At 52.3% G+C, this 14709-nt stretch overlaps 1 protein-coding gene across 1 annotated transcript in view; it reads right to left on the reverse strand.

Annotated features, from left to right (window-relative positions):
• Positions 1-1082: 1082 nt before the first annotated feature.
• Positions 1083-14709, reverse strand: part of C3 (complement C3) — a gene marked incomplete at its 5' end in the record, with an annotated part of 40697 nt that continues 27070 nt past the window's right edge. Inside the window, 18 exons of the mRNA XM_008060788.2 lie at positions 1083-1233; positions 1356-1491; positions 1575-1658; positions 2152-2235; positions 2412-2501; positions 3247-3352; positions 5347-5436; positions 5549-5636; positions 7052-7103; positions 7217-7307; positions 7444-7503; positions 7651-7809; positions 8723-8886; positions 9486-9642; positions 11314-11412; positions 12954-13113; positions 13458-13533; positions 13951-14154. Of these exons, the coding sequence (XP_008058979.1) occupies positions 1092-1233; positions 1356-1491; positions 1575-1658; positions 2152-2235; positions 2412-2501; positions 3247-3352; positions 5347-5436; positions 5549-5636; positions 7052-7103; positions 7217-7307; positions 7444-7503; positions 7651-7809; positions 8723-8886; positions 9486-9642; positions 11314-11412; positions 12954-13113; positions 13458-13533; positions 13951-14154 (2042 nt within the window). The remainder of the gene's footprint in view (positions 1234-1355; positions 1492-1574; positions 1659-2151; positions 2236-2411; positions 2502-3246; positions 3353-5346; positions 5437-5548; positions 5637-7051; positions 7104-7216; positions 7308-7443; positions 7504-7650; positions 7810-8722; positions 8887-9485; positions 9643-11313; positions 11413-12953; positions 13114-13457; positions 13534-13950; positions 14155-14709) is intronic.

Genomic DNA, 14709 nt, shown 5'->3' on the forward strand with positions numbered 1-14709 from the left:
CCCCCCCGACTGTTGACTCATGTCCTCCCCTCCCCCAGGCTCCCCGGAAACACCACCCCCTCTCAGTGCAACTGGACCCCAAGCAATGACTGGTCCATTCGGGCCCATCTGGAAGCGGGGCCTGGGAGGGTGGGGTGAGCCTGGAGGAGCGCAGACGGGATGCACACGAGGACAGGTAAGGGGACAGGTGAGCAGGGCTGTGGGTTGTGTGCCGGCGAAGACACAAGGATGGATGCAGGAAAAGACGCAGGTGAGGACCCAGAGGCAGAGAAAACACACCTGCAGGAGACAATGCAGGTGAAAAGGCAAGTGAGAATATAGGTAAGAGAAACACAGGCTTACAGATAAAGATGGAGGTGAGAGGACCAGGTGAGGATGCAAAAAGCATGCAGCTGGATACAGTCAAGGGTGCCAGTCAGAATTCAGATGAAACTATTGATAAGAATACAGGTGAGAGCCGGGCTCGGTGGCTCAGCCTGTCATCCCGCACCTTTGGGAGGCTGAGGTGAGTGGATTGCCTGAGCCGGGGGTTCACGACCCACTTGGGCAGCGAGACCTCATCTCTACAATAAATCAAAAAATCAGCCAGGCGTGGTAGCGCATGCCTGTAGTTCCAGCTACTCGGAAGGCTGAGGCAGAAAGATCGCCGGAGCCCAGCAGGTCGAGGCTGCGGTGGCCAGGAGCGGCCGCTGCACTCCAGACTGGGCGACAGAGTGAGACTCCAACTCAAAAAAAAAAAAGAATTCAGGTGAAGGGGCTGGCTGTGAGTGGCCAGGGAGGATCCAGGTGAGAATGGAGGGTGAGGGATGCCCAGGAGAATTCCAGGAAAATTAGAGCAGAGAGGCAGGTGAAATGCAGAGGCACTTCAGGCAGATGAAGATGTACTTTGGGGAGGTACAGGTGAGACAGACACAGGCTCTCGGGGTGAAGCAGCTAGCATCCTCCCAACAGACGATAGGGGAGAATGAACGGGCCAGGAGAGGTTTCAGGTAGCTGCAGGTGAGGCAGCTGGGGACTCCAGACTTCGGGAGCCACGTCAAATGTAACAGAAGCTTTATTGTGCGGGGGGGGGACGGGGGGGCGGGGCGTGGTCAGTTGGGGCACCCAAAGACAATCATGTTCTCCGTGAAGCCGTTGAGGTCCCGGCATCGCTTTGCGTTCTCCTCGTCTTGGCATTCGTCCTCCTCGGGCCAGAACTCCAGCCAGGTGTCCTTCCCGATGAGATAGCTGATCCTGGCGGGGTGGAGTGGCAGGTAAGGAGGGGGCGTGAGTGTGGAAGGGGCAGGCGTGGACAGAGGCGTGGGTGGGGCCTGAGGTGTGGGCGGGGCGTGGGCGTGGGTGGGGCGTGGGCTCACTTGGGCGGCTCTCCCCACAAGTCGGAGGACTGGCCCCACATGAGGTAGTGTTTCCCGTCCTGCAGGTCCAGCGTGTCTCTGCACTTGATGTGACTAATGAACGTGCGCTCATGCCCAACCTGCACCTCATCCGTGCCTGGCGTGGACAGAGAGGGAAGCTGAGTCTTGGGGAAGAAGCAGACGGGAGAGGACCGCGGGGAGACCGGCGCCGAGGCTGACCTGACTTGATGATCTGCTGGATGGCCATGACGTACTCGTCGAAGTCTGTGGACAGCTGGGTCCTGACCAGCTTAGTCTTGTACACTGCGTGGGAGGGGGAACAGCGTGGTCACGAGAGGGCGCCCTGGTGGGCAAGTACCTCTGTGCGTGTGGCTCCCACAAAAGAGGGACATGTGGGGTCACAGCCAGTCACAGAGTCCACACAACCACATAGGGCCACACAGTCGCCATTCCACACACAGCTACCATGCCACATGCGGTTGCAGCCATCTGCAAGTGTGGTCACATGCTCAAGGACAGCCGTCCACTATCACAGCCTCATAAAACCATGGCTACGCACGACTACAGTCTCCCAACCACACAACCACGCACACGATTAGAGTCACTTAAAATAACAGCCGTATACACAATGACAGTGACTTTCACGTACAGCCATCCACAATCACGGAACCCCACAACCATGACTGCAGACAACTACGACCTCACAGCCACACACACAGCCTAAAACGACAGTGGCATACGCAGTCTGACACACAGCCACTCACGTGTGCACCCCTGCCCGACATCACCCACTCACCGTAGTCCACTCCTGGCTCGCAAACCTTGTCTTCTCGGTACTCCTGGGTGACACTGTCATCCAGCTTTTGCATGAAGCAGTTCTCTGTGGGGCCAGGTTGGAGACAGGCTCTGAGTCCTACTCCCTGTCCCGGCCCACGGCCATGGGTGTGGCCAGCCCCAGGGAGGGGGGGTCCACCCCTCTTAGCAGTCCCTGGGTGTGCAGGTCTGGGTGGGTGTGGCTTACTCAGGACCACCCCCTCCTGGCTCCAGGACACCCACCCTCAGCACAGCGGCACAGCTCCCCGCGACAGAGTTTGCTCAGCTGTCCATCTTCCTTCTCTGGGTGGTAGAACTGGGTGCAAGATTCCTCTGTGGGAAAAGGGGAGGGGGAGGGGGTCAGAGGGCCAGAGCCTCCATCCTGAGACTGTGCCTGGGAGGCTCAGAGCTCCAAGACCTGGAGATGCTAGTCTCTAACCCTCAGACCCCTCGGACCCTCAGACCCCTGACTCTTAGATCCCTGGTACTTTCAAAACCTCAACTCAGATCCTTCCATAGAATTGTCAAGACCTCAGATTCCTGGAATTCTCAGACCCTCATTCCCAGACCCTCCCCCCAATTCACATATACCTGGGACCCTGAGACCCCTAGCTCCACTGACTCCCCAGCTCTCAGATCTCTGGGGCCCTCATACCTCCAATGTGCAAATCCTTGGGACATTCAGACCCCACCCCTCATATCCCTAGGATCCTTAGACCCTCATTCTCAAACTCCCTGACTCACGTATGCCTGGGACCCTCAGACCCCTGGATCCACCAGACCTCCCACTCACAGGTTCCTGGGACCCTAAGAACCTCAACTTATAGATCCTTGGACCCTCTAACCCCTGAGACCAATTTTCGGAACTTTGGGGCCCTCAGACCCTCAAAACTCTTAGACCCCCAACTCACAGATGCCTGGGACCCTCAGACCCACAACTCCCAGATCTCTAAGGCCCTAAGACCCTCATTTTTAGACTTGCCCAACTCATAGATCCCTCAGACCCCTCAAACTATCAGATCCCCAACTCACAGATCCCTAGGACCGTCAGACCTCAGACCCTAGATTGGCTGCTCACCCGGGTTGTAATACGAGTAGACCTTGACTCCTCCGGGCTGGAGAAGTTCTGCATTAAAGTACTGGTGAACTTTGAAGGCTATGCAATCGTCCTCAGAGTGTGAGACCTGAGGGGAAAAGAACTTAGTCAGTGGAGTGCCATGGGAGGGAGTCCGGCATAGGGTCCTGGGAGTTGGCTCAGTGGAGGAGAAAATGAAGGATCAAGGGGGTGGTGGGGGAAGAGGAAGTAGTGAAGATGAACAAGCCGCTCAGCAAATCCATTTTCTTGTTCTCCGTGGCTCGGAGCAAAATGACACTTCTCAGTCCCTCCTTCAATTAGTTGTGGCCAGGTGGAGGAGCTCTGACCAACAGAGTGCTATCTATTCCATAAAGACATCCTACACACAACTTTTGTTTCTTCTAGGAAAAGAAAAATGGATCTTGCCCAAGACTCCAAGATCCTAGGGATTGCAGAGCCACGGATGGGAGGTGCATGGATCCCTGAGTGACTGTGTAGAGCAGAGGGCCCCTTCCTTTCCTCCCATATCAACTGGACTTCTCATGAGTGAGAAATCCACAAGTCTATTGTGTTAAGACCTCATAATCTTAGGGGTTTTGTTTTAGCAGCTGGTGCTCATTGTGCTGACTAAAGTGGGAATGATGGGCACTGGGGATATCAGGAGTTATCAGGGAGGATATAGAGATATGAGAATGGGAAGAAATAGGGAGGGAGGTGCACCTAAATCATGGTAGAAAGCAAGAGAATGTCAGATGGAGAGAAGATAACAGATGAGAGAAATAGATGCCGAGAAAGGACTAAAACTGAGATGGGCCGGGCTCGGTGGCTCAGCCTGTCATCCCGCGCCTTTGGGAAGCTGAGGTGAGTGGATTGCCTGAGCCTGTGGGTTCGAGACCCACCTGGGCAGCGAGACTTCATCTCTACAATAAATCAAAAAATCAGCCGGGCGTGGTAGCACATGCCTGTAATTCCGGCTACTTGGAAGGCTGAGGTGGAAGGATCGCCGGAGCCCAGCAGGTCGAGGTTGCGGTGGCCAGGAGCGGCCACTGCACTCCAGTCTGGGCAACAGAGTGAGACCCCAACTCAAAAAAAAACACAAAAAACTGAGATAGGGGTAGGAATCAAAGTAAAACCCTTTTCTCTACAAAGAGCTTAAATAAACAAAAAAGGCTGAGCATGGTGGCTCACACCTGTGATCCTAGCGCTTTGGGAGGTCAAGGTGGGAGAATTGTCAAGACCAGCATGGGCAACATAGTGAGATCCCATCACTACAATTTTTTTTTTAACGAGCCATGTATGGTAGTGTACACCTGCCATCCTAGCTACTGGGGAGGCTGAGGTGGAAGGATTGCTTGAGTTCAGGGGTTTGAAGCTGTAGTGTGCTGTGATCTCACCACTGTATTCCAGGCTAGGCAACAGAATGAGACCTTGTCAAAGAAGAAGGAGAAGCCGGGCTCGGTGGCTCAGCCTGTAATCCCACGCTTTGGGAGGCTGAGGTGAGTGGATTGCCTGAGCCTGCGGGTTCGTGACCCACCTGGGCAACTTGGTGAGCCCTCATCTCTACAATAAATCAAAAAATTAGCCGGGCGTGGTAGTGCACATCTGTAGTTCCAGCTACTTGGAAGGCTGAGGCGGAAGGATTGCCGGAGCCCACAGGTCAAGGCTGCGGAGGCCGGTAATGGCCACTGCACTCCAGTCTGGGTGACAGAGTGAGACTAACTCAAAAAAAAAAAAGAAGAAGAAGAAGAAAAGGATGAGGAGGAAGGAAAGAAGAAGGAGGAGGGGGAGAAGGAAGAAGAAATAATTAAAATAAAACAAGTGGTTCTTTTTCAATGGTTGTTTAAGACTCTGATGAGAAGAAGTTGGAGTTCGTGAGTGAAAAATGAGCATCAACGGCCAGAAGGTAAGATGTTTATAGAATGTGCTGGGCTGGCACCTCCTTTTACAAGCTCCTTTCCTTACCGCCCAACAGCACAGACCCTGTCTCCCCTAACCTAGGCTAATCTGACCTAGAGACAAAGGCTGTGAGGCAAAAAACAGGCCAGTTAGATAGGAGTCAAGGTACCCCAGGGAGCCCCCCAGGGCCTGAAGATGCAGCTTTACCTTGTCCAGGTAGATGATGAGAGTATTCTTCTCGGACAAGCCTTTTTCCAGCTCATACTTAGAGATGTATCTGTCGACACCATTGCTCAGCTAGAGAAAGGCAGAGATTGCATGACTATCCCTCCTGGACCCTGCCCTCCCTAAAGCCTCTTACAAATCCTGGACTCCTTCCCATTGGCTGCAGCTCCTGGGCCTGTCCTACCCTCTTGAGGTCCTCCATGTCGGGAACAAAGCCAGTCATCATGGAGATATCCAAGATGGACATGGTAGCATCGTGGTTTTCCAGGTACCTGGAGATGGCGGGAAGAAAGGTATTGGGTTCTAGGGTGGGTTCCAGCCTGGGGGTCTGTGCCTGGACATGGGGGTCTGGTCAGCAACTGAGAGGTTTCTGGTTCTCACATAACAGCGTGGAGGGATGTTGAATTTCAGGAAACGCTTCCCCAAGGGAAATAAGGGACAAGGTGGTACAATAGTCAAAGTGATTAAGAGCTCAGATTTTGGCCTCAATTGCACAGGCTCAAATCCCAGCTCGATATAAAGTATGATGCGTTCTGTGACCCCTCCGTAACTCCATTTTTCTAGAAAACGAAGATAAGAATACACGTAGTTCTTACTTTGTTTTATCTTTTTCTTTCTTGAGTCAGAGTCTCACTCTGTCTCCCAGGCTGGAGTGCAGTGGCTCGATCATAGCTCACCGCAGCCTTGACCTCCTGGACTCAGACAATCCTTCTGCCTCAGCCTCCTGAGTAGCTGGGATCACAGACACATACCAGCATGCTTGACTTTTTAAAAAAAAATTTTATAGAGATGAGGCCTCACTGTGTTGCCCAGGCTGGTATCGAATTCAAATAATCCTCCCAAAATGCTGGGATGACAGGCACGAACCACCATGCCAGTATCGCCATCCTTATTTTGTACGATTCTGCTACTATGTTATATAAAGAGAAGAACCAAGCATTGGCGAAACTACAGGATTCTCCTTGCATGTCTCACAAAGGACAAAACAAAAATACCTTGAATTTCAATGCTCTAGTATTTTAAATTACAACATATTCAAATACTCATCTTACTATATTTGTTATTTACCTACATATGTATTCCTGCTGGCAGTATAAGAATTTTTAATGAGTTCATAGAAAAATTGAGGCCAGGCTCACACCTGTAATCCCAGCACTTTGGGAGGCTGAGGCAGAAGGATCACTTGAGGCCAGGAGTGTGAAAGCAGCCTGAGCAACAAAGTAAGACCTTGACTTTTACAAAAAAATTTTAAAAATACATTAGCTGGATATGGTGGCGTGCATCTATAGTCCCAACTCGAGAGGCTGAGGCAGAAGGATCACTTGAACCCAGAAGTTTGAGGCTGCAATGAGCTATGACTGTGCCACTGCACTCCAGCCTGGGCATCAGAGTGAGACCTAGTCGAAAGAAAAGAAAAAGGAAGGAAGGAAGGAAGGAAGGGGGGGTGTGATTTCCCCACTGATTATTAAGGTCGCTTTGACTGTCTCCATTTGCATGGCTGTTGCTATGGTCTACCCTGCCACGCAAGACAAGGACTGTCTGTATTTTCCACCTCATGCGGGATCCTTAGAATAATACTAGGCACACTGTGTACTCAGAAAGTGTTGCACACCATAGATATCATTTGCAAGAAGTCTTACTAGAGACAGGGATGGCCAAGACGAACCCCGGTGACCCAGCTTCTTACCTAGCACAGATGCCCAGGATCATGCTGTTCTTGGCATCCTGAGGTCTCTTTTCTAGAAGCACAGAAGATAGGTGAGAGCGGGTATACCTGGGTCCTGATTCAGGAGGGGCAGGCATTAGAATAGGGTGGGAGGGAGGTGACAGAGAGGGCCTTCATTCCGTTTACCTGTCTCTGGAGCTGGTTTTATGGTGACCCTGAGGCTGAACTTGTTACAGGTGAGTTGGCCTTGGGCCTTGGCATGGTACATTGTCACCACCTGGAGACATGGGAGGGGAGACAAAACTTATCCATGGGGTTAGGGACTGCTGAGGACAGGAAGGAGAGGCTCCCTCCTGGGCAGAGAGGCTGGAAGGAGGTTATGGGTCAGGCAGGTGTGGGTTTCCATTCCTTACCGTCAAGGTGCCTTGGCCTTTCCCTTCAGCTATGAGTGAGAAACCTTCATTTTCCTTGGTCTGCAGAGAGTGTGGAGAGAGAGGAACATGTGATGGGAACTCGCCTTTCTGCTATCTGTGAGGAACGTCTTACCTCCCTCTTCCTCCCAGCAAACCCTGGCTGGGGTGGAAGACGAAACTGAGGAAGGCTTGGCCAGGTGACTGTACCTCTTCCGACCGCAGGAGGCTGGCAGATTCCCAGAGAAGGCGGTGGTACACCTTGGAGTTGCGGCTGGGCAGGTTGATGGATACGCCCAGGTTCAATTCCTTGTGGTCGGGAGCATCTCTTTTGTATTGGGCCAAGGCTTGGAATACCATGAAGGTGGCCTAGAACCCATGGGAGAGAAAGATGGTGAGCTGGAGCCTGAGAACGTGGTTAGAATCCACTGGGAGATAAATCGGTGCAGATCAGAGCTGGGGCACCCAAACTGTGACTTAAAACCCACCAGAGAGTGCAGGGGAAAGATTGGAGCTCACTAGACACTGAGGACATGTTCTAGAACTCTCCAAGGGACAGAAACTTAGACCAGGACTTGGAGACCAAAGCATGTCTAGAAATCACCAGAAAGTCCAGATGTATGATTGAACATCTATCAAGGATGTGGTCTAGACCCCTCTAGAGGAGTCCTAGACCAGGGCTTGGAGACATCGAGAATGTGTCTAGAACTACTTGTGAAAAAAAAAAAGAATAAAACAGGAGGCTGGAGACACTGAGCATATGATCTAGAACCCAAAGGTGACACTGAGAGTGTAACACTGAGAATGTGATTGAGAACCCACCAGAGAAGAGGTCAAATTGGATCTTGAGGTTATTGGAGCCTGAAGTTACTGAAACCATGGTCTAGAAGCCACCAGGGAGAGAGAGGGGCTTGAAGAATGCCCCGGAGTAGCTGAAAACCCTGTCTGGAGCTAACCAGTGAGGTGGGGTAAAATACTAAGTTTGGTGGAACTGGGAACATGGTTTTGAGTCCACAAGGTGGAGAGAGAGGCTTATACTAAAACCCACACCCTGAGAACAAGTTGAGACAACAGGAGAGAGAAGGGAACTCAAACACAGTTGGAGCATCTAGAACATAGTCTAGTACCTCCAGATAGGTTTATAGCCAAGAAAAATTGATTTCTAGACTCCACTTCCATCATCCTGGCTTGTGGGACAGAACTGCCTCTCTGGGTCTTAGTGTCCTCTCTGGGAGGCCAGTGGGAGGCCATGAGAAGCAGGGATGTGTGTGGGTCCACTTGCCTGGGTGGAACCATAGCCACCACCGTAGTATCTCTGTTCATTGAGCCAACGCACGACGGGGGGCACAGAATCAAAGTCTTTTAAGTACAGTAGGGCCAAGAGGGCATAGGATGTGGCCTCCACGTTGTAGAGATGCTGACCAGGCTCCTCCCAGCTCCTCTTATCTGCAAAACAGACAAACCTCTGTCCAGCCTGAAAATGGCTCATTGAAAGCTCAGGAAAAGAAGCATGCTAGATTTCTTAGGGTTCAGGCATCCTGGCTGACATTCAAGGCTCTCAAGTTTCTGGCTCCTGCTTCACCCTCTTCTTCCATCCACCCTTGTTCTGCCTTTTGAAATGAATGCTCAATACATAATTGTTGAATGAAGGATGCAACAGACTTTCTAGTAGGGTTACCTTGAGGATTTGGTACATTTTAGAGTCACTCAACTTGCTCGACTCAGGGCCAGCCATCCCAACTCAGCTCAGGACTATCCATCCCAGCCCAGCTCATAGCCACCCATCCCAGCCCAACTCAGGACCATCCATCAAGCCCCCCCACCTCAGGACCACCCATCAGTCCCAACTCAGAACCATCCATCCCAGCTCAGTGCAGGACCATCTATCCCTGTCCAACTCAGGACCATTCAGCTCAAGACCATCTATTGCAGCTCAGCTGAAAGCCATGATCTCAGCTCAAGATTACCTGCCCTAAACCCCAGTCATACACCTTCCGCCATCCCTCCAGGCCGTGCTCAGAAATTTATTGAGGTGTTCCTCTCACCTTTGGCCGTGCTCAGAAATTTATTGAGGTGTTCTTCCTTCAGCCTGTCCATCTGGGCCAGGGCGTAGCCAGCAATGGCCACAGTGTATGATCTCCTCAGGTTCAAGTAATTGTTGTAAAGGAAGTCTCCTGCCTTATTGATACTGCCTTCCAGGCTCTATGAGGAAGAGGATTGGTACTCTGGTCATGTGGGCATTGCCACCACATCAGTAAGGATCCTACATCCAGGATTCCTATCTTTGGGACATCTCAATCTTGGATCTGTCCGCTTTCTTAGGATCTCCCCAGCAGTTTAGCCACCGTAAGCTGCCTGGTTGCTGAATACTTATACTTACATAATAAGTATTCTGGTGGTGTTCTGGTGGTGTTCTGGTAAATTTTTAATAACAAGCTCTCCAGTGGGAGGGTGGGAGAAACTCTTGTTTATGATTGACAATTTCTGAAGTGTCAGTACTCCCACCGGGGCCATTTTTCCAACTATCAATGTGAGCAAAGTGTTGAGGGGAGACATTGCAAATAGGCACTCATCAGCCAGTATGAGCTGGATTCAGCACACCACGTGAGCACTTCTTGTCCAATCACCATCCTCCTCCTCCTCCTCCTCATCATCACAATCTTCATCACAATCTTCATTACCATCATAGTTCACACTTACTCTGTGCCAGTCATAAATCCACTCATTTAACCACTTAAAACCCTAGGAGGTGAGAATCCTGATACCCTAACCTTAACCCAACCCTAACCCTCTAACCCAAGGTGCAGTAATTTTGCCAAGACCACTTAGGTAGTAAGTGGCAGAGTCAGGATCCAAATCCAACTTTCTGGAGGTAGGGGAAGACATGATTTGTATAGTTTGCTGACCTCCATGGTATAAATACTTCCATAATGACTGATTTCCACCTGCCAAAATATGGCATAACTGAAAGTAGAGTTGGCAAGAGCTCTGCAGTAACACAGTATTGTATAGTATTTCCACCAAACAGATACAACAGATGTAAATAACCTCAAGAAATGGATTATGGAAGTAAAAAATTTAGGAAGTGATGAGTTTTGAGCGTTTACTATCTTCCTGTTTATTATAACTTATTTAACTGCAAGTTTACATAACTTAATTTCTTTAAAGAAATTTTTTTTTAAATTAGAAATAGAGACAGGGTCTCACTATGCTGCCCAGGCTGGTCTCAAACTCATCATCTCAAGTGATCCTCCCACCTTGGCCTCCCAAAGTGCCGAGATTACAGGCGGGCACCACCATGCCCGGCCTATAACTTAGTTTTTAATTGTGTTTAGCAACCAGCATGCAAAATTTCTGTAAATTTAACAACTGGCTCCGGCAAGCTGGTTCCAGCACACTTTTGACTTGACCCCAAGAGTCTGGTTCCACAGTCTGTGCTAAATACCCTGCTATACTTTTGCTATGTTGTGGCAGAAACCCACCCTTTGACCTCCCTAGCTGCTTCTCCAACATCCACCCCTGACTTTTGTAAGGACTTGTCTTCTTCCCTTCCAGTGGCCCCAGTGGAAGCAGCCATGTCTGCCCACTGAGACCCACTTCCTGTCCTTAGCTGATTGGTCTAGATGTAGTCACATGGCCCAGGCTGAGCCAATCAGAGTCCTTCTCTGGGAGTCTGGAGGCTGTAGTCTTCATCATGTGAAATTCCTAGATGGGAGGTCTTGGTTAAGTGTTCAATACGTGTTAGGGATCATCATGGCCACTTTGGTGGCTGTGATTACACTGGGAAGGGCTTGGAATGCAGCCCCTCACCCTCCAAGGTAGATGTTCTGCTGATGTAGGGGAGGGGAGAGTGGGAAGGTAGAGGACACTTACGTTGACCTGGCCCTCACAGATATCTTTCGCCTCCTGCAGTGCGATGAGAACAAAGGCTGTGAGGGCCACGTCTTTCTCCTGATCACCCCGGAAGCCACCCTGGAATGGAGAGCAGGAAGCAAGGATGGAGCCACCAGCATGTCCAAGAACGCCAAACAACCCTCCTGCAGAATCAGGAAGTCTGGGCGGGGCTGGGTCTCTTCCTGGTGTGCCTCCCTGCCTCCTGCTGCCCCAGGAAGGTCAAACTCTTTTAGTATCCATTCATTCAATCATTTGTCCTTTCTGCAAACATGAATGAAAGGTCTCTGTGCTGACATCATGGCCACGTTGTTGGTTGAAAATGAGACAGCAGCCCCAGCCCTCACGGAGCTCCTTGTCTGGCAGAGAAGATGGGCATGAACCAACCAGTTCTCAAGAGATATATAATTATACTGATGAGTGCTGGGCAGGAGCAGAGGAGCAGCAGTGAGAATGAACTGTGGGAGTGTGACTCAGGGAGGTCAGGAAAGGTGTCCCTTGGGGAGTCAACTCTTGAAGAAGGCAGGGCTTAGCATGCTACGCTGCAAGAATCGCATGTGCAAAGGCCCTGTGGCAGGATGCAAGGGGAAAGGCCGGGACGATCAGGCTGAAGCAGCAATTCTCCAACTTGGGCACACTCCATCATCTTGCTGTGGAGGTGGATGGGGAAGCTTGTAAAAATTCAAACTTCTAGGCCCTGACCCTAGAATTTCTGATTCAGTGGCTCTGGGGTCAGATCCCAAAAGTGCCTTTTTAATTTTTTTTTGAGACAGGGTCTTGCTCCGTCGCCCAGGCTGGAGTACAGCGGCACAATCATTCCTCACTACAGCCTCGAGCTCTGGGGCTCAAGTGATCCTCCCACCTCAGCCTCCTGAGTAGCTGAGACCACAGGTGCGGGCCATCAAGCCTGGCTAATTTTTAAAATATTTTCTAGAGATGGGGGGGTGGTGGTGTATCCCTGGCTGGTCTTGAACTCCTGGGATCTAGCGATCCTCCCACCTCTGCCTCCCAAAACACTGGGAACACAGGCATGAGCCACTGTGCCCAGCTCAAGATTGTGCATTTTTAACAAGTTCGTGGGTGATGATGCTGCTGCTGGTCTGAGAACCACACTTTGAGAACCACTACTCTGAGGAGTTCTGTGTTTATTTTTGGAATGATGACTTTCTAAGGACTGATCCGGTCACATTTGAAAAAAAAAATCACCCTAGCTGCCATGTGGTGAGTGTTCTGAGAGCCCACAAGAGTGGGAGGCCACCAGGGGAATGGCCAGGAGGCAGCTTCTGCAAGGTCACCAATAAGGAGCTGGCTGTGAGCGAGAGAGAAGGGGAGGAGTCCCGCAACATCGAGGCGGCAGCTTAGGGTAGAGCTGGTGGTGGACTGGACGTGAGGGAAGGCATTCCCAGGCAAGGCTTCTGCACTGGGTTTAACGGCATCCTTACTAATTTCTGAACAAGGGGCTACGCGTTTTCATTTTGTACCGGACTCCCCAGGTCTTTGGTTTGTGCAGCGTTGACGTGACACCGCGGCTCATTTACCCCCCTGCCCCTCACCTCCCATCCCTGCACAATGAGCTGGGCCGTGGCCCCGACCCCACTCTGCTCTGAACTCCAGCCTCTTACAATCATTTCTTGGTGGATCACAGGTCCATCCTCCTGGAAGAGTCCATCGGGCTTCTGCTTCTCCAGGATCAGCCACTTGACAGCCCCACAGAGGACCTCGGAGTTGATGGCAATGAGGTTGACCGCCAGAGAGAAGACTTTGACCACGTAGGCGGTCAGCCTGGGGGTGTGCACGGAGCGCGAGCCAATCAGCTCTGGGGCCCAGAGACTGACATCCCAGTCAGCCAATGACCGTCGGGGAGCGGGGCCGGGCCCGGGGTGCTGGCTTTGCCGTCCCAGGGCCCGCCGCCCGGCTGTGGCATGCAGTCATGGCTTAAAGGGGCTTGATGCCCGCCGATCCCTCAGCCAGATTGTGTTTTGGCTCTGTGGGTGGAGGGGTCTAGGGGTGTGTCGCCCAGGGCTTTGTGGGCGGGGCTGGCCTGGGGGACCACCCCTGGCGGGGGGGGATCCACGAGCCCAGCAGCCCCAAGGCCGAGGCTGGCCACACTGACCGTGGAGACTCACCAGGTGCTGGGAGCCCGGTTTAGGAAGGCCGAGTAAGCCGAGCTGGGTTGCTTGAAGGCTAACTGCTGAGTGTACCCTGCAGGGAAGACAGAGTGTCCCCAAAAGAGCGGTGGCTGGGGGGGAGGGGGGCGCGGCACAGAGAGGGGACAGGGATGCCACAAGGGGTGGAACGGGGGCTCAGAGTGGGAAAGGGGCGGCTCTAGGTTGGGGAGAGGTTCGAGGGAAGGGAGTTCAAAAAGAGGAGGGGGTCGTCAGAGCGGGGACTCAAGCAGGGGCGGGGTCGCAGAGGGCCAGGGCGGTGATAAACCGGACCGGACCCCGTTCCTCTCTGCTCATTGGCTGGCTGGGATGTCAGTCTCTGCGCCTCAGAGCTGATTGGCTCGGGCTCTGTGCCCACCCCCCAGGCTGACGGAAGCGGGGAGGCGTGGCCTCAAGAGGAGGCGGGGCCCCAGGGGCGGAGCCCTGGGATCGCCCACACGAGCGGGGCGCTCACCCTTCCGGATGAGGTCCAAGGCGGCCTGTCGCTTTTCCAGGCCGAACTTCTCCCACTGCTCGGTGTGGTCCAGGTAGTGCACTGCGATGACCGTGGGCGTCATGCTGATCATGTTCTGCTCCCCGCAGCCCGAGGGGGTCACGATGAGGTGTTTCAGCCGCTCCCCGTCGATGGCGTCCTCTGTCATCTGGACCACCGGGTTCCCTGCAGCCGGGCAGGGGGACGTCGCTCCAGCCAGGTGACCCATCGGGGGGTGAGGAGGGGCCGGGCTGCCGGCAGCGTTCCCAGCCTCCCACCGGCCAGGGCCGAGGGGTCAGGGAGAGGCGAGGGCTGGGAGGATGCGACCGGGAGGGGGAGGGGAGGGTGCATGGCTGAGTGGCTGGTCTGAGGTCTGCATTGGGTGGGGAGGGGAGCTGTGCATCACAGGGGCACCCCCGGGTCTCTTGTTTCGCCAGGAATAAAGCAATCCCAGTAACAGTATTCACGAATACTTGTACCGGGCTTAACGTTATTGGCCAGACTCCAGGGAAACACCATCTAGTATCTCATGTAACACGAGGTAGCTACAATTATTTGCCCCCATTATAGATGAAAAACAAAAAAGCCTCCTGTCCCCAAGCCTTACAGCTCACAGGTTGCAATGCTACTTCTTGCCCTGGCGAACTCTAGAATGTCTACTCTTGAACTTGAACTTGTAGAAATTGAAACTAGAAGTCTTGCTTCTAACATGTAAGCTTTTTTTTTTTTTTTTTTTTTAAG

This window comes from Carlito syrichta, unplaced genomic scaffold, assembly GCF_000164805.1.
Source record: "Carlito syrichta isolate Samal-C Ts95f unplaced genomic scaffold, Tarsius_syrichta-2.0.1 Scaffold92694, whole genome shotgun sequence".
Taxonomy (NCBI): Eukaryota; Metazoa; Chordata; class Mammalia; order Primates; family Tarsiidae; genus Carlito; species Carlito syrichta.